The 21,859-nt window shown below is 42.2% G+C and overlaps 2 protein-coding genes across 2 annotated transcripts in view; both read right to left on the bottom strand.

Moving 5' to 3' along the window:
- Positions 1 to 12,360, bottom strand: part of LOC134460224 (fibrillin-1-like) — a 43,798-nt gene extending 31,438 nt beyond the window's left edge. Inside the window, exons 1-16 of the mRNA XM_063212677.1 lie at positions 12,034 to 12,360; positions 11,758 to 11,811; positions 11,355 to 11,472; positions 9,655 to 9,798; positions 9,023 to 9,166; positions 7,737 to 7,880; positions 4,952 to 5,098; positions 4,674 to 4,820; positions 4,188 to 4,334; positions 3,910 to 4,056; positions 3,425 to 3,568; positions 2,189 to 2,335; positions 1,910 to 2,056; positions 1,422 to 1,568; positions 1,144 to 1,290; positions 658 to 801 (exon numbers count right to left, since the gene is read on the bottom strand). Coding sequence (XP_063068747.1) covers positions 658 to 801; positions 1,144 to 1,290; positions 1,422 to 1,568; positions 1,910 to 2,056; positions 2,189 to 2,335; positions 3,425 to 3,568; positions 3,910 to 4,056; positions 4,188 to 4,334; positions 4,674 to 4,820; positions 4,952 to 5,098; positions 7,737 to 7,880; positions 9,023 to 9,166; positions 9,655 to 9,798; positions 11,355 to 11,472; positions 11,758 to 11,811; positions 12,034 to 12,360 — 2,395 coding nt within the window. The remainder of the gene's footprint in view (positions 1 to 657; positions 802 to 1,143; positions 1,291 to 1,421; positions 1,569 to 1,909; positions 2,057 to 2,188; positions 2,336 to 3,424; positions 3,569 to 3,909; positions 4,057 to 4,187; positions 4,335 to 4,673; positions 4,821 to 4,951; positions 5,099 to 7,736; positions 7,881 to 9,022; positions 9,167 to 9,654; positions 9,799 to 11,354; positions 11,473 to 11,757; positions 11,812 to 12,033) is intronic.
- Positions 12,361 to 15,535: 3,175 nt separating this feature from the next.
- The window catches only part of LOC134460221 (L-rhamnose-binding lectin CSL1-like), a 14,559-nt gene continuing 8,235 nt past the window's right edge, over positions 15,536 to 21,859 (bottom strand). Inside the window, exons 5-7 of the mRNA XM_063212673.1 lie at positions 17,283 to 17,392; positions 16,896 to 16,940; positions 15,536 to 15,681 (exon numbers count right to left, since the gene is read on the bottom strand). Of these exons, the coding sequence (XP_063068743.1) occupies positions 15,536 to 15,681; positions 16,896 to 16,940; positions 17,283 to 17,392 (301 nt within the window). The remainder of the gene's footprint in view (positions 15,682 to 16,895; positions 16,941 to 17,282; positions 17,393 to 21,859) is intronic.

Below are 21,859 nucleotides of genomic sequence, written 5' to 3'. Positions count from 1 at the left end.
GTGTTGTTGCACTCTGAGTTTGGACCACACACCGCCGGATGTTGACTGCATTCATTCACATCTAAAATACATGGAGTTGACAACGAGCCATCAAACACAAGTGGGAATTTTTTTTTCATTCAAACAATGTTAACATGCCAACTGTGGCACACGGCTACCGTCTCTCTACAAATGGTATAAACCCTACTTACCAGTGCAGGGGTTATCAGGACCGTGTCTTCTATTGCTGTTGCTGACATTGTAGCCAGTGTGGCACGAACACTCGTAGTTTCCATCTGTGTTGGTGCAGTCTGAGTTTGGACCACAGACTGGTGGCTTGGCATGACATTCATTCACATCTAAAATATAAAATGAGTAGCTGGTATTAAAAACAAGAATGTACAGTAGCAAGTGTACTTCTGAACTCACTGTTCTTGTCTGTGATTGTTTATGCCATTCACCTGTGACTGATTATCCTTGTTTTTTTTCTGGGCCCCTTATTGGTTCTTGTTTCTCCTTAATGCCTTATCTAAACCCCAAATTCGCTGTAGTCTTTATCTGACTTTCTGACTGTGACCCTGCCAACATTTTGTGAGTGTTTCCGGTTTGAAAGCCTACAGTTATTTTTGTCCTTTTTTCTCACAGTGATCTTTGGTGTGAACTCTTCTAAACTCTTACCAGTGCAGGGGTTGTCTGGACTGCTTCTCTTGGGGTTGCTGACATTATAGCCAGCGTGGCACGAACACTCGTAGTCTCCATCTGTGTTGCTGCAGTCTGAGTTTGGACCACAGACTGGTGGCTTGGCATCACATTCATTCACATCTAAAATATAAAGCGTTAGCAACACTGTTAGTCATAACTGGCTAAAGTTGAACATATTAGCAACACACTGATAGCCAAAATCATCTCAATTATAAAACATTAGCCATAACAAACAATATTTTAATTACTAGACACAAATGATATCCTGAGAGACTATTTTTTTAGGGCAATAGCTCCGTAGAACTCCATAAGTTACATTCTGTTTACACTCGAGCTGTGAGTGCCATCTCCTGGATACAGAGCGGAAAGGCAACCAAAACCATCTCGGCTGCAGTCAGTTTGGAAACTGCAACTTTACAAGAGTGGGACTCTCTCCTTCGACTTTCTCTGAGGTGACCGTACCTTTACATGGATTGGCAGGACTACTTCTTGAACTGGGATTGGTTTCGTTATAGCCAGTGTGGCACGCACACTCGTAGTCTCCAGCTGTGTTGTTGCACTCTGAGTTTGGACCACACACCGCTGGATGTTGACTGCATTCATTCACATCTAAAATACATGGAGTTGACAACGAGCCATCAAACACAAGTGGGAAAAAAATGTTCCATTCAAACAATGTTAATATGCCAACTGTGGCACACGGCTACTGTCTCTCTACAAACGGTATAAACCCTACTTACCAGTGCAAGGGTTATCAGGACCGTGTCTTCTATTGCTGTTGCTGACATTGTAGCCAGTGTGGCACGAACACTCGTAGTTTCCATCTGTGTTGCTACAGTCTGAGTTTGGACCACAGACTGGTGGACTGGCATCACATTCATTCACATCTAAAATATAAAGCGTTAGCAACACTGTTAGTCATAACTGGCTAAAGTTGAACATATTAGCAACACACTGATAGCCAAAATCATCTCAATTATAAAACATTAGCCATAACAAACAATATTTCAATTACTAGAAACAAATGATATCCTGAGAGACTATTTTTTAGGACAATAGCTCCGTAGAACTCCATAAGTTACATTCTGTGTACACTCGTGCTGTGAGTGCCATCTCCTGGATACAGAGCGGAAAGGCAACCAAAACCATCTCGGCTGCAGTCAGTTTGGAAACGGCAACTTTACAAGAGTGGGACTCTCTCCTTCGACTTTCTCTGAGGTGACCGTACCTTTACATGGATTGGCAGGACTACTTCTTGAACTGGGATTGGTTTCGTTATAGCCAGTGTGGCACGCACACTCGTAGTCTCCAGCTGTGTTGTTGCACTCTGAGTTTGGACCACACACCGCCGGGTGTTGACTGCATTCATTCACATCTAAAATACATGGAGTTAACAACGAGCCATCAAACACAAGAGGAAAAAAACATGTTTCATTCAAACAATGTTAACATGCCAACTGTGGCACACGGCTACTGTCTCTCTACAAACAATATAATCCCTACTTACCAGTGCAGGGGTTATCAGGACCATGTCTTCTATTGCTGTTGCTGACATTATAGCCAGCGTGGCACGAACACTCGTAGTCTCCATCTGTGTTGCTGCAGTCTGAGTTTGGACCACAGACTGGTGGACTGGCATCACATTCATTCACATCTAAAAAATAAAGCGTTAGCAACACTGTTAGTCATAACTGGCTAAAGTTGAACATATTAGCAACACACTGATAGCCAAAATCATCTCAATTATAAAACATTAGCCATTACAAACGACTTTTAAATTACTAGACACAAATGATATCCTGAGAGACTATTTTTTTTAGGGCAATAGCTCCGTAGAACTCCATAAGTTACATTCTGTGTACACTCGAGCTGTGAGTGCCATCTCCTGGATACAGAGCGGAAAGGCAACCAAAACCATCTCGGCTGCAGTCAGTTTGGAAACTGCAACTTTACAAGAGTGGGACTCTCTCCTTCGACTTTCTCTGAGGTGACCGTACCTTTACATGGATTGGCAGAACTACTTCTTGAACTGGAATTGGTTTTGTTATATCCACTCTGGCACGAACACTCGTAGTCTCCAGCTGTGTTGTTGCACTCTGAGTTTGGACCACACACCGCCGGGTGTTGACTGCATTCATTCACATCTAAAATGCATGGAGTTAACAACGAGCCATCAAACACAAGTGGAAAAAATCATGTTTCATTCAAACAATGTTAACATGCCAACTGTGGCACACGGCTACTGTCTCTCTACAAACGGTACAAACCCTACTTACCAGTGCAAGGGTTATCAGGACCGTGTCTTCTATTGCTGTTGCTGACATTGTAGCCAGTGTGGCACGAACACTCATAGTTTCCATCTGTGTTAGTGCAGTCTGAGTTTGAACCCACAGACTGGTGGCTTGGCATGACATTTATTCACATCTAAAATATAAAATGAGTAGCTGGTATTAAAAACAAGAATGTACAGTAGCAAGTGTACTTCTGAACTCACTGTTCTTGTCTGTGATTGTTTATGCCATTCACCTGTGACTGATTATCCTTGTTTTTTTTCTGGGCCCCTTATTGGTTCTTGTTTCTCCTTAATGCCTTATCTAAAACCCAAATTCGCTGTAGTCTTTATCTGACGTTCTGGCTGTGACCCTGCCAACATTTTGTGAGTGTTTCCGGTTTGAAAGCCTACAGTTATTTTTGTCCTTTTTTCTCACAGTGATCTTTGGTGTGAACTCTTCTAAACTCTTACCAGTGCAGGGGTTGTCTGGACTGCTTCTCTTGGGGTTGCTGACATTATAGCCAGCGTGGCACGAACACTCGTAGTCTCCATCTGTGTTGCTGCAGTCTGAGTTTGGACCACAGACTGGTGGACTGGCATCACATTCATTCACATCTAAAAAATAAAGCGTTAGCAACACTGTTAGTCATAACTGGCTAAAGTTGAACATATTAGCAACACACTGATAGCCAAAATCATCTCAATTATAAAACATTAGCCATAACAAACAATATTTCAATTACTAGAAACAAATGATATCCTGAGAGACTATTTTTTAGGACAATAGCTCCGTAGAACTCCATAAGTTACATTCTGTGTACACTCGTGCTGTGAGTGCCATCTCCTGGATACAGAGCGGAAAGGCAACCAAAACCATCTCGGCTGCAGTCAGTTTGGAAACTGCAACTTTGCAAGAGTGGGACTCTCTCCTTCGACTTTCTCTGAGGTGACCGTACCTTTACATGGATTGGCAGGACTACTTCTTGAACTGGGATTGGTTTCGTTATAGCCAGTGTGGCACGCACACTCGTAGTCTCCAGCTGTGTTGTTGCACTCTGAGTTTGGACCACACACCGCTGGATGTTGACTGCATTCATTCACATCTAAAATACATGGAGTTGACAACGAGCCATCAAACACAAGTGGGAAAAAAATGTTCCATTCAAACAATGTTAATATGCCAACTGTGGCACACGGCTACTGTCTCTCTACAAACGGTATAAACCCTACTTACCAGTGCAAGGGTTATCAGGACCGTGTCTTCTATTGCTGTTGCTGACATTGTAGCCAGTGTGGCACGAACACTCGTAGTCTCCATCTGTGTTGCTGCAGTCTGAGTTTGGACCACAGACTGGTGGCTTGGCATCACATTCATTCACATCTAAAATATAAAGCGTTGGCAACACTGTTAGTCATAACTGGCTAAAGTTGAACATATTAGCAACACACTGATAGCCAAAATCATCTCAATTATAAAACATTAGCCATAACAAACAATATTTTAATTACTAGACACAAATGATATCCTGAGAGACTATTTTTTTTAGGGCAATAGCTCCGTAGAACTCCATAAGTTACATTCTGTACTCGTGCTGTGAGTGCCATCTCCTGGATACAGAGCGGAAAGGCAACCAAAACCATCTCGGCTGCAGTCAGTTTGGAAACGGCAACTTTACAAGAGTGGGACTCTCTCCTTCGACTTTCTCTGAGGTGACCGTACCTTTACATGGATTGGCAGGACTACTTCTTGAACTGGGATTGGTTTCGTTATAGCCAGTGTGGCACGCACACTCGTAGTCTCCAGCTGTGTTGTTGCACTCTGAGTTTGGACCACACACCGCCGGGTGTTGACTGCATTCATTCACATCTAAAATACATGGAGTTAACAACGAGCCATCAAACACAAGTGGGAAAAAAATGTTTCATTCAAACAATGTTAACATGCCAACTGTGGCACACGGCTACGGTCTCTCTACAAACAATATAATCCCTACTTACCAGTGCAGGGGTTATCAGGACCATGTCTTCTATTGCTGTTGCTGACATTGTAGCCAGTGTGGCACGAACACTCGTAGTCTCCATCTGTGTTGCTGCAGTCTGAGTTTGGACCACAGACTGGTGGACTGGCATCACATTCATTCACATCTAAAAAATAAAGCGTTAGCAACACTGTTAGTCATAACTGGCTAAAGTTGAACATATTAGCAACACACTGATAGCCAAAATCATCTCAATTATAAAACATTAGCCAAAACAAACGACTTTTAAATTACCAAACACAAATGATATCCTGAGAGACGATTTTTTTTTTAGGGCAATAGCTCCGTAGAACTCCATAAGTTACATTCTGTACTCGTGCTGTGAGTGCCATCTCCTGGATACAGAGCGGAAAGGCAACCAAAACCATCTCGGCTGCAGTCAGTTTGGAAACTGCAACTTTACAAGAGTGGGACTCTCTCCTTCGACTTTCTCTGAGGTGACCGTACCTTTACATGGATTGGCAGGACTACTTCTTGAACTGGGATTGGTTTCGTTATAGCCAGTGTGGCACGCACACTCGTAGTCTCCAGCTGTGTTGTTGCACTCTGAGTTTGGACCACACACCGCTGGATGTTGACTGCATTCATTCACATCTAAAATACATGGAGTTGACAACGAGCCATCAAACACAAGTGGGAAAAAAATGTTTCATTCAAACAATGTTAACATGCCAACTGTGGCACACGGCTACTGTCTCTCTACAAACGGTATAAACCCTACTTACCAGTGCAGGGGTTATCAGGACCATGTCTTCTATTGCTGTTGCTGACATTGTAGCCAGTGTGGCACGAACACTCATAGTTTCCATCTGTGTTGGTGCAGTCTGAGTTTGGACCACAGACTGGTGGAGTGCCATCACATTCATTCACATCTAAAATATAAAATGTTAACAGCACACTGTTAGTCATAACTGGCTAGAGTATACAATAATAGCAACACACTTGTATGTATGTATATACTGCACGGTTAGCATTAGCCATGAGTGGTAATATGTCTATGTAGTTTACCTTTGCCATGAGTGTAATATGCCTATGGGGTTAGCTTTAGCCAAGAGTGTAATAGCTGTTATCATGGTTACCTGTACATGGGTTGCTGCTATTGATGAGCAGAGCAGCGTTGGTGACTTGGTATCCATCAGCACAAGAACAGTTGTGGCCCCCTCGATAGTTAGTACAATAGCCTTAGTCTCATTGCAGGGCCAGCCCCGGGCTGGCCCGGACAAAAGGGGGCTGACGGTGATCTCATCAAAAGGGGGCTAGGTGCTAAAGATGGCCGCCGGGCCAGGTTGTGGGGCTAAGGGCCGCTTTTCTTGGCCTGTCGAATTCGATGGGCCATCAAGCACCACCGAGGCTCGGAGGCGGGGTCAACCTCGGGCAGAGGACTTGGGATGTCATAGCTAAGTCATGTCGGCTTTTTTCTGCTTTTAGCCGCCAACTCTTGTGCCATTATCGTGATTTGGCATGCTTTCCACTGGACACCAATAAAAAGTGTCTCACAAATACTCACACATGACATTTATGTCGGCTTATTTAGCTTTTGCGCTATTATCGCCGAAGGTCTGGTAGGCTATATCGCACGTTTCAGACAGATCGCCAAACACAGTTTGAAATTTACACAAGGGCTTTAATGTCAAATGGATGGAAATAACAATAACAATAACAAATAAATAACGCCGCAACGAGGGGGTGTGTCGCTATGTCCGGGGCTCATAATTTTCTATAGCAACTGATGAAGGTGCTATGTCTCCGGGATTTGGTCTCCTTTCACATGGTAACTTATTCAATTACCTGCACATTCATGTCTCGCTATGTCCGGGGCTCATGCTTCTGTGCGCGATTGGGGGGATTAACTGGGCATGTTCGCACGTCTCCTTCTGTTCACTCTCAGTTGTTGAGCTGCTCGTATTTTCATACGTCTTTGTCTTCTTAACATGCGCTGCGTCCCATACAGCTTCTGAATCGACAACTTTGCCATGTAATAAAACTGTTCTTGAAAGGCAAGCCATTTTCTTTGCAGTTCTTGTCGTCTTTGTCCGTAGGCTACGAGCCAAACGGCGACCTGCTCCAGCAGAGTTTGCTCCATTTTCTTCTCCTTCTTTGTCGTTGTTCTGTTGTTGTCCTTCTGTGATTTGGGGCGAAAGTGGGCTGTGCCCGACTGACGTTTCACAAACAAGGCGTGTACCTGAATGTGCCTGGGGTCGGCTATGAGTCCGATCAGGCAAAAAATGGCCCGGGGCCGGCAGCTCCGAGCCGGCCACTCTCCTGAGCCCCGGGCGGCCCCGGGCCGCTGAAGCGCGGCTAATGAGATCAAGGCTAATGAGAGTTGGGCCCACAGATCCCTGGAGTTTCCAGGCACTCGTGGATATCTGAAACACATTCCACTCCACTAAGTTGGATACAGACTAGCTAGCTTCTACGCACATGGCCACAGAGGAGGTAGCTAATCTACTATAGACATGAACACAGAGTAGCTGGTATTAAAAACAAGAATGTACAGTAGCAAGTGTACTTCTGAACTCACTGTTCTTGTCTGTGATTGTTTATGCCATTCACCTGTGACTGATTATTGGTTCTTGTTTCTCCTTAATGCCTTATCTAAACCCCAAATTCACTGTAGTTATAATCTGACGTTCTGGCTGTGACCCTGCCAACATTTTGTGAGTGTTTCCGGTTTGAAAGCCTACAGTTATTTTTGTCCTTTTTTCTCACAGTGATCTTTGGTGTGAACTCTTCTAAACTCTTACCAGTGCAGGGGTTGTCTGGACTGCTTCTCTTGGGGTTGCTGACATTATAGCCAGCGTGGCACGAACACTCGTAGTCTCCATCTGTGTTGCTGCAGTCTGAGTTTGGACCACAGACTGGTGGACTGGCATCACATTCATTCACATCTAAAAAATAAAGTGTTAGCAACACTGTTAGTCATAACTGGCTAAAGTTGAACATATTAGCAACACACTGATAGCCAAAATCATCTCAATTATAAAACATTAGCCAAAACAAACAATATTTTAATTACTAGACACAAATGATATCCTGAGAGACTATTTTTTTAGGGCAATAGCTCCGTAGAACTCCATAAGTTACATTCTGTACTCGTGCTGTGAGTGCCATCTCCTGGATACAGAGCGGAAAGGCAACCAAAACCATCTCGGCTGCAGTCAGTTTGGAAACTGCAACTTTACAAGAGTAGGACTCTCTCCTTCGACTTTCTCTGAGGTGACCGTACCTTTACATGGATTGGCAGGACTACTTCTTGAACTGGGATTGGTTTCGTTATAGCCAGTGTGGCACGCACACTCGTAGTCTCCAGCTGTGTTGTTGCACTCTGAGTTTGGACCACACACCGCCGGGTGTTGACTGCATTCATTCACATCTAAAATACATGGAGTTAACAACGAGCCATCAAACACAAGTGGGAAAAAAATGTTTCATTCAAACAATGTTAATATGCCAACTGTGGCACACGGCTACTGTCTCTCTACAAACGGTATAAACCCTACTTACCAGTGCAAGGGTTATCAGGACCGTGTCTTCTATTGCTGTTGCTGACATTGTAGCCAGTGTGGCACGAACACTCATAGTTTCCATCTGTGTTGGTGCAGTCTGAGTTTGGACCACAGACTGGTGGAGTGCCATCACATTCATTCACATCTAAAAAATAAAGCGTTAACAGCACACTGTTAGTCATAACTGGCTAGAGTATACAATAATAGCAACACACTTTTATGTATGTATATACTGCACAGTTAGCATTAGCTATGAGTGGCAATATGTCTATGTAGTTTACCTTAGCCATGAGTGTAATATGAATATGGGGTTAGGTTTAGGCAAGTGTAATAGCTGTTGCCCCTTATTGGCTCTTGTTTCTCCTTAATGCCTTATCTAAACCCCAAATTCGCTGTAGTCTTTGTCTGACTTTCTGACTGTGACCCTGCCAACCTTTTGTGGGTGTTTTCGGTTTGAAAGCCTACGGTTATTTTGCCTTTTTTTGTTACAGTGATCTTTGGTGTGAACTCTTCTAAACTCTTACCAGTGCAGGGGTTGTCTGGACTGCTTCTCTTGGGGTTGCTGACATTATAGCCAGCGTGGCACGAACACTCGTAGTCTCCATCTGTGTTGCTGCAGTCTGAGTTTGGACCACAGACTGGTGGACTGGCATCACATTCATTCACATCTAAAAAATAAAGCGTTAGCAACACTGTTAGTCATAACTGGCTAAAGTTGAACATATTAGCAACACACTGATTATAAAACATTAGCCATAACAAACCATTTTTAAGTTACTAGACACAAATGATATCCTGAGAGACTATTTTTTTTAGGGCAATAGCTCCGTAGAACTCCATAAGTTACATTCTGTACTCGTGCTGTGAGTGCCATCTCCTGGATACAGAGCAGGAATGCAACCAAAACCAAAACCAACTGCAACTTTACAAGAGTAGGACTCTCTCCTTCGACTTTCTCTGAGGTGACCGTACCTTTACATGGATTGGCAGGACTTCTTTTGTTTCTGTGCCCCTCATTAGTTCTTGTTTCTCCTTAATGCCTTATCTAAACCCCAAATTCTCTGTAGTCTTTATCTGACTGTCTTGCTGTGACCCTGCTGCTTTTTGTCCTTTTTTCTCACAGTGATCTTTGGTGTGAACTCTTCTAAACTCTTACCAGTGCAGGGGTTGTCTGGACTGCTTCTCTTGGGGTTGCTGACATTATAGCCAGCGTGGCACGAACACTCGTAGTCTCCATCTGTGTTGCTGCAGTCTGAGTTCGGACCACAGACTGGTGGCTTGGCATCACATTCATTCACATCTAAAATATAAAGCGTTAACAACACTGTTAGTCATAACTGGCTAAAGTTGAACATATTAGCAACACACTGATAGCCAAAAGCATCTCAAGTATAAAACATTAAAGTGTTTATGAAACGAAAACAAAGTAAAGGAATTTGACCATTTCCAGGACAGATTCTGAAAGTTCTAAGCCTTGTGAATAAAATGGGATATTGTCTGGGTGATATTTTGTCCTAAAAGTCATGTTAAAACGTTCCCAAAAAGTGCTTTTTTGGTGACATGCAAATTTTATGCAAATGATATGCGTGACATAGAAGGGGTGAGTTCACCTCATTCCACCTTGTTCAGATCAATGGCAGCTAGTACCAAAACAAAGCGCAGTGTCAAGCAGTGTGTTGCTGGAGGGCCGAACGGTGCCAGCTGCAAAAATGGCTACTTGACAGAAGGAATATCTTTGCACAAGTTTTGTTGATTGCCATTCAACTGGTCAATACATTGGTTTTGGGAGGATATCCGCGCTTCAGCCTCCGTGGTGCTCTCGGTCGAGGACAGCCAACTCACAGATTGGGCTACACAGGGCTTTTTCTGAACGGGGAAATAGGGGCGCTCCACCCTCATACCTCCGTGGGTGCACCCTCATACTTTTATTTTTATATATATATATATTTGAGCGCCCCTAATAAATTTCTCATTCATGGGGGGGAACACCCCCCTTCACCCCCTGTAACCTGCCATGATGCTCCCTCATGCCAAAAAATCCTAGAAAAAGTCCTGCTACTGCTTAGCGAATAAACGGAGATGCACATAGCGTAGGCCTACTTTGAAGCGTTGATTGTTTGTTTTTAGTATTGTGGTGCACGTGTGGCTGACGTTTGGACACACCTCGTCCTCAGAGTCCGGCTGAGGGACACGCGACGCCTGTGACTTTGAGCACAAAAAATAATAATAATGATAAACGCTAAAAATATGCTGAGGACTCAGGCTATATAGGCCGTTTTTCCAACAGCCTAATACCTCCGTTTTTTCTCTAGTTGATGATATTTTTGCATGTAGCCTACATGCATTTCAATCACACTATATCGCGCAATTGAATCAAAATGCCCCCTATTTTTCAACAAATACACACGCCATGTCATCTGTGGGTCATGGCAAAGCGCCCTTAGCAACCGTAACCATAAACAAAACGAACTGTCAGGCTATGTCAACAATCGTCACTTCGCCTGTCAGACATGTCACTTTCTGCAGATGTATCAGTGCCTCTGAAATAGATTTGTGCTGCTGTTTTTTTTTCTCATGAGGTTGGATGTGTGGTTCAGATCGCCATACTAGCAAACCAGGGACTCTCCTCTATGACGTCACAGCCCAGCTCAAATTCACACTTTGAGTTGCCATTTTCACAAGTTCCTCCAGGATGATTGGGTTCAAAGTCTCATCGATGCTATCAGAAAAAACAAGGCTTTAATGGGAATGACCGTTTGTTTTCGTTTCATAAACCCTTTAACCATGACAAACAAAATTTCAATTACTAGACACAAATTATATCCTGAGAGGTACAACGGTACAAACCCTACTTACCAGTGCAGGGATTGTCTGAACTGCTTCTTCTATTGCTGTTGCTGACATTGTAGCCAGTGTGGCACGAACACTCATAGTTTCCATCTGTGTTAGTGCAGTCTGAGTTTGAACCCACAGACTGGTGGAGTGCCATCACATTCATTCACATCTAAGTTTTAGCAACACGCTGTTAGCTATAACTAGCTATGTATGCATTCACATCTACAATAATGCCTTCAAGAGATTGTATACATTTCTTGGAAATAAGCTCATATTAAACCTCTCCTTCAGTTAAACAACTGTGTTTTACCTTTCTCCTGTATTTCTCTTGAGTCTAGCTGGACCCATAGGATTCAATGGGAATTTCTTGTTTTGAGGTAAAACTCGATCATTTAATACAGTGGAAAGTGTGAAGTAAGTTTACTTCCAAAAACAAGTCCGGCAGGCGGCCAAAGATGCATTTGTCAAACTCTGCCAACTTGTGGACACAGGAGGGAATTACAATTTGGAGAATGCATATCAGATGCACGGACAGACCGACAGACAGACCGACGGACGGACACACCCTCTTATACAGATGCTAGGACGCATCTAAAAATGAGTCGCTTTAACAATGTTGTGTCAGAAATAGGATCCACAATTTGCAGCTGCTCCCTTGGTGGCAGCTGTTCCTGTGCGGGGGTTCTGCGGACAGCCGTACCTGAGCAGATGTTGCAGCGACAGCCATAGCTGAGCAGTTGTTGTGGTGACAGCCCTGCCTGTGCAGGGGTTCCAGGGACAGGTGAACCTTAGGAGTTCTGCAGAAGCCTTTACCTTTGCAGATGTTGTGGGAACCGGTTTCGCTAGACAAGCCTAGCAGTGCAGGTGTTCTGAGGAGTACCTGTGCAGGGGTTTTTAGCGCTGCTCCTCTGCATGGGAATGGTCTCCTTGTATCCGGGGTGACAGTGACACCTGTAGCTTCCGACCGTCCTGCTGCAGGTGGATCTCGGGCCACACACCGACCGTTCAACCAGACACTCGTCCACATCTACCAAGAAAACATAGTATGTTATTACACACACATAGATACTATACACACATATACTGTATATTAGTTTCATACACACACATATACAGTTAGGGCCAGAAATATTTGGACAGCAACACAATTATCATCCTTTTCCACCCTATACCCCACCACAATGGATTTGAAATTAAACAAACAAGCTGTGCATTAACTGTAGACTCTTAGCGTTAATGTGAAGGTGTTAACATCCATATCGCATTAACAAGAATGAAATAGCAACGTTTTTTGTCTGTGTTGCCCACTTTTCAAGGGATCAAAAGTAATTGGACAGTAGGCTTCTCAGCTATTTTCCAGTCAGATGTGTGTTATTCCCTTACTACACCATCACCAAGATGTCAATACAAGGTCTTAGAGTTCATTTGAAGTGTTCCATTTGCATTTCCATATATTTTTACGGAATGTCCATGAGATCCAAAGTCCACCTGTCACCATCAGTGATGTAAGCCATCATAAGGTCGAAAAAAATCAAAACAAACCCATTTTAGAGATGGGGAAACATTGAATATGATTCATTCAAGAGTTCAGAATGTTGGAAAAAAGAAATAACAGAGCAGCACCAAATTACCTGGCAGACATGGAAGACAAATGTCGTAGATGACAGACAATATTCTGTATCTGGTGAACAAAAACCCATCTCCCAACAGTTTGCCATATGTAGAACAGTGTCCAGGTGAACGGTGGATACATGTCCAAGGCAACAATCAAGAAAAAGATCAAGAACATTCAGGAACACTTCACCATAGGAAATACAGAGGGTTCACTAAAAGATGTAAATTATTGATTGCATCAGAAATAGCAATACCAGATTTGGCTTTGCCAAACAACGTCTTAAAAAGACTGTATAGGTCTTGAGCTACATCCTATGGACAGAGGAGACAAAAATCATCTTGTACACGGGTAATGGGAAGAAAGGAGTATAGAGAAGGGAAGGAACTGCTCATGATTCAAAGCATACCACCCAATCAGTGAATCATGGTGGTGGTAGTGTCATGGTGTGGGCATGCATATCTGTCAATACTAGTTTCCCCTTGTATTTATTGATGATGAGGACTACCGACAAAAGCCACAGGATGAATTCTGAAGATTTTCAGGCTATATTATCATGTCATATTAAACCTAATGGTTCTGAACTCATTGGACAATACTTCACAGTGCAGATGTACAATGACCCAAAGCTTCATGTGAAAGCCACTAAGCCATTTCTACCCCAAAAAAGTGGAATATTATTCAATGGCCCAGTCAATCACCTCACCTGAGTACGGTTGAGCAAGCATTTCACTTGCTGCTGGCAAAACTGAAGGGAAAATACCCTAAGAATAAGCAGGAACTGAAGACTGTTGCGATAGAGCTCACTATAGCATCACCAGGGATAAAACCCAGTGTCTATTGATGTCTATGGATTGCAAATTACAGGCTGTAACTGACTGGAAAGTATTTGCAACCAAATAATTAAAAAAATGAAAGTTTGATGTATAAATACTAGACTGTCCAATTACTTTTGGTCCCTTAAAAAAGGGGTGGCATTAATAGAAAATGTCATAATTCCTTCACAGTTCACTCGATTTGGACGCAAACACCCCCATATTAAAGCTAAAAGTCTGCTGTTAATGTACATCTCATTTGTTTCATTTCAAATCCATTGGGATGGTGTACAGCTCCAAAAAGATGAAAATTGTGCAGATGTCCAAATATTTATGGCCCTAACTGTAGCTAGTTTTATTTTTCATCAGACGACGCCCCTATAGCCATGATCCACATGGAGGCATTTGAAGGTGCAGACACACAAATACACACACACAGACACACACAAACACACTATAACATGAGCGTGCGCGCACACACAGTAACACACACACACACACACACACACACACACACACACACACACACACACACACACACACACACACACACACACACACACACACACACACACACACACACACACACACACACACAGAGTTACCTGGTGTAACACAGCCATAATCTACATGGAGGTATTTGAAGGTGCCATGACATGGATCAACAACATGAGGAATCGTCAGCAGACACTGGCTTACTCCCTCACAGCTAGACACACACACACACACACACACACACACACACACACACACACACACACACACACACACACACACACACACACACACACACACACACACAAATTCAATGTGCTTCACAAAAAAACTGTAAAAACACAGAAGATGAAATAAAGGCTTGACTATGATGAAAAAGGAAACAAATAAAAGCAGGAATAAAGAGAACATAGAATAAGTAAATAAAACATGAACTACTTAGTATCACACAGAGGTACAATTTTACCTTTTTCACAAATACTTGCCACCATCATCAAATATTAAGTATTTATTAAGACTGGAGAAATTTTACTTCTCATAAATGAAAAGGTGGATCTTCTCCATGTTCCCTATTTTTAATCTCCAATAACTAGACATTTCCAGCTGCAAAACTTACTGTACTTTGGTCATACTTGTAAATTTGGGGATCATTTTGGTTTCAATGAGAAGCATAGTTGCAAAACCTACTCTGGCCACCATCCTACACAGTGCACCTTTGAAGTGAATTATGTAGCTCACTGGGAGACAATGAAGTTAACTCAAAACTGGCATAATGTGGTTATTCTTTTTTGTTGCTGTCCTCACAAGAACCCTTTCAGTTGCATTTTGCGTTAGTTGAAGCTGTTTTAATGGTCTTGTGGGGGAGGCCTGTAAAAAAGCTATTGCAATAGTCAAAGTGGAAATTAAGTCATCTATTAGTTTTTAGTTAAGTTTTTCATCATATTTTCAAAATATTATTTTGACATAAGACCCTGGCTACACAAGGTTTTGCTGTTAACTGTGCTAGTGATTCTAGTTACTACAGCAGTGAGTCATATGTAGCCGGTGTATTTAATTACTGCTGGACAGGGTTAAGGCAGGTGTGTTACATTTAAGCCTGATTTTGACACAATTTGTCAGTCGCACGATTTTGTGGTTACCGGGTCGATTTTTTGCTCAATCAAAGGTCAATGTATGGTGTTGCATCGTGTAGTGTACATGCCCGGCATTAGGTTTGTTACCTGTAGAGAAGGTGTGTTGTTAACTGTAGAGAAGGTGTGTTGTCACCAGTTGAGCATGTGTTACCTGTGCCTGGCATGGGCCAAAACAGAAGCTGTGGGGGCGCAGCAGTGTGTGTTGATGATCTGACCAAGGGGCCGTCCTAGCGTGCAGGTGGCACGATCTCTACGGCCGTAAAAAGCACTGAAGACACGGATCTCCCCCAAACCTGAAGAATATAACAAAACAAATTCACATCACATCACATCACATCAGTACATGAATATATTCAGAATATGAAGGGTTAATGTTTTACACAGCTTATATTAGTGTTAGTTACAAAAGTCATTGCCACCCCCACACTGCTCAAAAAGATAAATCACTGACAGTTCTCCATTCCAGGATACTTTAACATCCCCTCTCTGAAGTGAAAAACCTGGGCATCATCGTTGACTCTTTTGACTCTCATGTAAGACATATCACCAAAGCAGCTTTCTTCCATCTGAAACCATCTAAACTTTGTTCCTTGCTATTGCAGAAACCCTCATTCATGTCTTCATAACCTCCAGACAGGATTACAACAATGCCCTCCTCACTGGTCTCCCAGCCAAATCACACCTCCCCTCTACACACCCAGAGGTGCATCTTGTCACCAGGCTGAGTAGGCAGTTGCTTGCGGACCCCAAGCTTGTAGATGGTGAATAACTGCACACACTTCACTGCATTAGTGGCAATTTTTGTGTCAAATGTTCCTTCCTGTGGATTTTTGCTAGGGGCCCCAGCTGACCCTAGAATCACCTCCTCTACACACCCACCACACATATTCGCACAATGGGTGACGGGGCATTTAGTGTGGCAGGTCCATAGAAGTAAAACATTAGACTAGAGTTGACATGGTAATTGGCAACAGCACTGGAAAACGGCAAGAGCAGTCTCTATATTCTGTAGGTAGACCTGAACTGTGTGACTATGAAACGACACTTATCAAGGACTAGATTTGAAATATCAAAATAATAATACTAATATGATAATACTTAAATAATAAGAGTAAAACATTTTTTTTAAAATCAGTTCATAGAAATTAGCAGCACATTTCAACTATTTTCCTTTTTAGAGATGCACCAGATCCAAGATCCGGTTCTGGATCTGGCCTTTTTGAGAGGATTGGGCTCTGGGAGAACTCATTGCGTCAACTGAACCAAATACTACCGCATGTGTAATCCCAACGTGAACATCATCAATGTGCTTTGCATTCATCATCGAAAATGGAAGCAGTGAGCTAAAGGAGTGTTAAATGGCAGTAGCCGACTGACTGTAATATAATATAATGCCACACACACACTCGTACACACACACACACTCGTACATTCACACACACTCGGACATTCACACACACTCAAACTCTCACTCAAACACACACACGTGCAGAAATATGGTACACACCGCAGTCCAGGTTTCCTTTGTGCCCATCACATACCTGTCTGGACTCTGAAAGAAAGAAAGAAAGAAAGAAAGAAAGAAAGAAAGAAAGAAAGAAAGAAAGAAAGAAAGAAAGAAAGAAAGAAAGAAAGAAAGAGAATTTAAAAAATTGAATCAATTTTAATCAAGTTTTTTATTCTCCAAAAACAGTTAAAAACTGTCTCACATCTCACGATGAATAACAGTTAAGCTTTTTTCCAATGACAGGTGTGTTTGTGTGTGTGTGTGTGTGTGTATGTGTGTTTGTGTGTTCTTATTTTAGCTTAGTGTCTGTGTGTGTGTGTGTGTGTGTGTGTGTGCATGTGTGTGAGCGTGTGTGTGTGTGCATGTGTCTGAGTGTGTGTGTCTTACTTGGTTCTGTGCATGTGTAGGACACCTCCAGGTATTTGTGTGTGCCGGGACACGAGTCGTGGAAGACATCAGTAGAGGCCTGCAGAGAACATGCAGACTTCCCCTCACACCTACATACACACACACACACACGCACACACACACACACACACACACACACACACACACACACACACACACACCACACACACACAAACACACACACACACACACACACACACACACACACACACACACACACACACACACACACACACACACACACACACATACACACACACACACACACACACACACACACACACACACACACACACACACGCCCACGCACACACACACACACACACACACACAAAGACATTACTAGTAATCCCACCTACCAATCCGGTAAGTAAACCCCCTCTTTTACCTGTGTTTTCCTCAACTATTCAATTGGTATCTTCCAGACCTCCCCCTGCTCAGCCATGCAAGTGCAACACACAAACACACAACTTTTTTTTTTTTAAAAAACACAGACATTAAAACACACACACAAAGAGAGTACTGTACACTGCCTACTTCTACATACTATATCATAGATGTATCTGTCAACACTGGTCATGTTAAGACTGTCTACCTTAACTGACAGAGTATGTTTTCTGCACATGGTCTATCCCAACTCACAGAATGTCTTTTTGCACAATTACCTTTTTACATTTTTTACATATTACTTTTTCACATTCTTTATCTCTACTATTTTTATTTTTTATTTTTCCCCTCCCTGTGTTATTTGTGTCTTGAAATGTCCATTTGGGCATTTGTTTATTTGTGTATTTATGTAAGCTGCTGGATACCTGAATTTCCCCCTGTAGGCGGCGGGCCAGAAATCCTATCTTGCAAGTTCGTCGGAGTGATCAGGTGGCAACTTGGTTTTTGCTCATATATATCCATCAGAGTACATAAATCAATATTCTAAGTGTTGCCATCGTCAAAAGTTGCACATTCATATAAAAAACTAAGGTTGAAATAGCGATTTTTGGTAATGTAGGAATGTAATTAAAATTGACCTCTTCAACAAGAAAAGTGTCACCAAATAAATTTGAAGTGATCCACAAGAGCAAAACTTCACATATAAGTGTGTATTATGCCTATCAATATTTCTTTATGGGTGTAATGGCAGTCAGGCATAGCGCCACCATGTGGTAGGTAATTGAACTGCTTGAAATGCACTGCAGCTACTGTTTATTCCATATAGGAAAATGTGGTGAAGTTGATGTGTAGATTCTATTAAACATGGCCTATGAGTGAAATGGCAGTCAAGCATAGCGCCACCATTTGGTAGGCGATTGAACTGCTTGAAATGCACTGCAGCTCCTGTTAATTCCATATAGGAAAAAGTGGTGAAGTTGATGTGTAGATTCTATTACACATGGCCTACTTTGCGAATGGTTTGTTGATGTCTTGTAAAATAAGGAAATTGTGTGGTGACAAACGTACCACAGGTAAACCGTTAATTGTTAATTCAACATTCATTGCCCGACATGAATGATAATTAGCAGATCATGGCTGATTGTAATTATGAACACAAAACACATAATCACAACTTAGTTACAGTCTTTTGCCTTTGCATGACTCTTTCACTCAAGACTGATAGACACAAGGTAGAATACAGTAGGCCTAATTGCCAATTATGGGCCAAAGGTTTTCACAAAATTGAAAAAGACAAAATTCTCAATCTCAACATTTTAAGTAAGACTCTATTATTAGTTGTATAGTATTATTATGATTTATAATTATGATAATTATGCAAATATAAAAATATAAATCCAAGGTGGTCACAATTTTTCAACATGGCCACCCTCTCCACTTGTAAAAAAGGCCTGGAATAGTTCACTTAATGATGCAAGCATGCAATTTGGCACAAAATGTTAATCAGAATCCACTCTTTGAAAAAAGGGTGCTGGCCTCAGGGAATTCCAAGATGGCAACCTTCCACCAATGACTCCTTAGCCTATATTAACTGATTTGCAGTACAATTATTTTAAGACAAAAAATCACTCCAAAAGATCACTATCCTATCATACAGTCTGACCAAAAAAATCTGCTATTTTTGCACGATGGCATTTTTAAAGCAAAACGACATAAATATTAGAAGTGTAGTCCTATAACAAAATTAAAAAGAACTGTGTAAGGCTGGACAGTGGACAAATAAGACATGTAGCATTTGCACCCGTCTGAGCCATTCTCTACTCTCTGTAATGGGAGACCCAATTACCCAGAACACTTTCAATTAGTTTCCTATCCCCAGTTAGCTGGATTTTCTAACTAGTATTGGCCTTATCAGCAGATATACTCCAAAAAACTTTGAACAGCCTCATTTCCCATCCTCCGACAAGTCAAGTGGAGTGTACTGACTACTCATTGGTGCTTTGATGCATTGGTGGCTTTTAAATTCCACTGAGGAAATTGGCAAAGGTGTTGTTATCCAAATTGACAAGTTGGGGGAACCCACAGCTATTTTCTTGTTAACTACACAGCATTTACAGTCCTTCCATTTGGGCCAAGTTGTACAGTAGGTAAGGACATTGGAATGTTTGGCATGATGCTGTGCTGGAAACATGAGACCCTACATCTCAGATAGAACTGATTGTGTTTGATATCTTTGACCAAGTCAACTTTGATGATGTTGGGATTTTCCTGAGTAAGTTGGGCCTAAAAAAAATAATGTTTTGGTTCCGGTTGCCGACCGACCCTATCATTTTTTGTGCGACCCAAAATATTTTTTTTTGAGTTTTTGGAATCCTCAAAAAAATATCGATGTTTTTTGGAGGGTTGTTCATATAGACAAGACACAACACGTTTCTTCATTCCCATAACTCGCCATCTCTCACTTTCTACCTGCCTGCAAGTTACTGAATTTGCATCGCATGACTATCCACATAGGAGCAACATGCGCGCGCCACAAGTGCCGCCCGGCTTGATATTAGAAAACCCCAAATGTCACTGCAGAGTTGCGCAGCGCACCTATCGGTCACGTTGTTGGCTAATTATTCTGCTACAACATGCTAATTGGTAGTCGTTGTAGCTCGTAAGTTTTTAAATAACTTGCCTCACAGCGTTCTTGCAGACTAATAGGCTGCGATGTAGGAACCTGGCGAAAATGCCTGTCAAATGATAAGTCAATCGCCTTACCTCAACACCCGACACGGACACAGCCTGACCACCTGCCTCGAAATGCATCACACAGAAAACATTATGAGTATCCACGATTTTTGAATGTATTGATATTGCCTCGTCGTATTAGAAATTTGCTTCCATTCAGTCACGCTGCATGTTGGACGATATGCATAACTTGTTACAGCAATTCTAAAGTAGCACTGTATCAATACCTTGTAATTGTAAAATAAGTTAATACGAGAGAAGGGAAATGTTTTGCCCAAGTTTCCCTTCATTCTTTCATTTACCACAAGGCCTTGTTAACCAAGAAGTCCGTTGGCCCGAGCCGTTATTTTCTTGCCCTCTCTGCTTGTCCCTCCACCATCGCGCAGCAGCAGGGCGTCTGTCACGGTCTCACTCTCCGCACCTCCTCCAAATAATGAAATAGAAATTAACGATGATTTCGCCACAAATACGACTGTTCGATGAAGACCTAGGACTACTACAGTTGCCTACAATAATGATGTAATGGCAATGACGATGTTGCCCCTCGATCGCATTCATATCGCCTCAGGGGTCTACATCCTCGCGTAAAACAAAAAGTGTGTAAATAGAATGTTTCCAAGCCAGAACCTTCATCCCAAGGAAAATATGGTCTACAACCGATGATGGAAAGGAATTTTAAAAAAAAGAAGAAAACGGGACATAGCCTACAGGAGCTAAAATAGCAGTGTCAGGCAACTGGCAGCTGGACAAGTAGGCTATTCCAGAAACGGTAGGCTATTATGTATGATCATATCCTCATTTCGGTGATGGTCAGTATCTTAGCTTATTAATGCTTATTATATTTCATTGTAGCTTTAACAGGCCTCACTCCACTATCGTTGCATTGTTCAACAACGTTTATGACGAAATCTGGCGCATATGGGGTGTTGGGTGGGTCGGACATTTAAAAAAAGGAAAAAAAAAAATTGAAAAAAAAAAAAAAAATCCGACCGACCCATGACCAAACCTGACAACCAACCGGAACCAAACTCTTATTTTTCTTAGGCCTTGGGAGCTGTATATCTTTTGCCAAAAGCTCTCTCTGAATGAGATAGGACTGCATGGTCCTAGGAGGAAGCCAATAGCCACATCTTTTCCCATGCTAAATTATGGTAAGGTAGATCGCCGAACCACGTCTGTGTAATAATAAAAGAAAGTTAATGCATGGAGTGACCTTTTCTTACTTTTCCCTGCCAAATTATACCAATGGCACTTTTCTCCACTCAAGTCTAGATGTGCAACATTTAAGGCTGATGTGTGGCCAAACCCAGAGCCTTCAATTAATTGTCATCCACAAACTTTACAACACAATTGCACAAGAGAAGGCCTAATACATGCTGTCCTGCCATGCTTTTACATGCTGTGACATGATCACAGCCTTCAAACCCAATGATAAA

This window comes from Engraulis encrasicolus, chromosome 12 (genome assembly GCF_034702125.1).
Source record: "Engraulis encrasicolus isolate BLACKSEA-1 chromosome 12, IST_EnEncr_1.0, whole genome shotgun sequence".
Classification (NCBI taxonomy): domain Eukaryota; kingdom Metazoa; phylum Chordata; class Actinopteri; order Clupeiformes; family Engraulidae; genus Engraulis; species Engraulis encrasicolus.
This window is presented reverse-complemented; position numbering and strand designations above follow the sequence as displayed.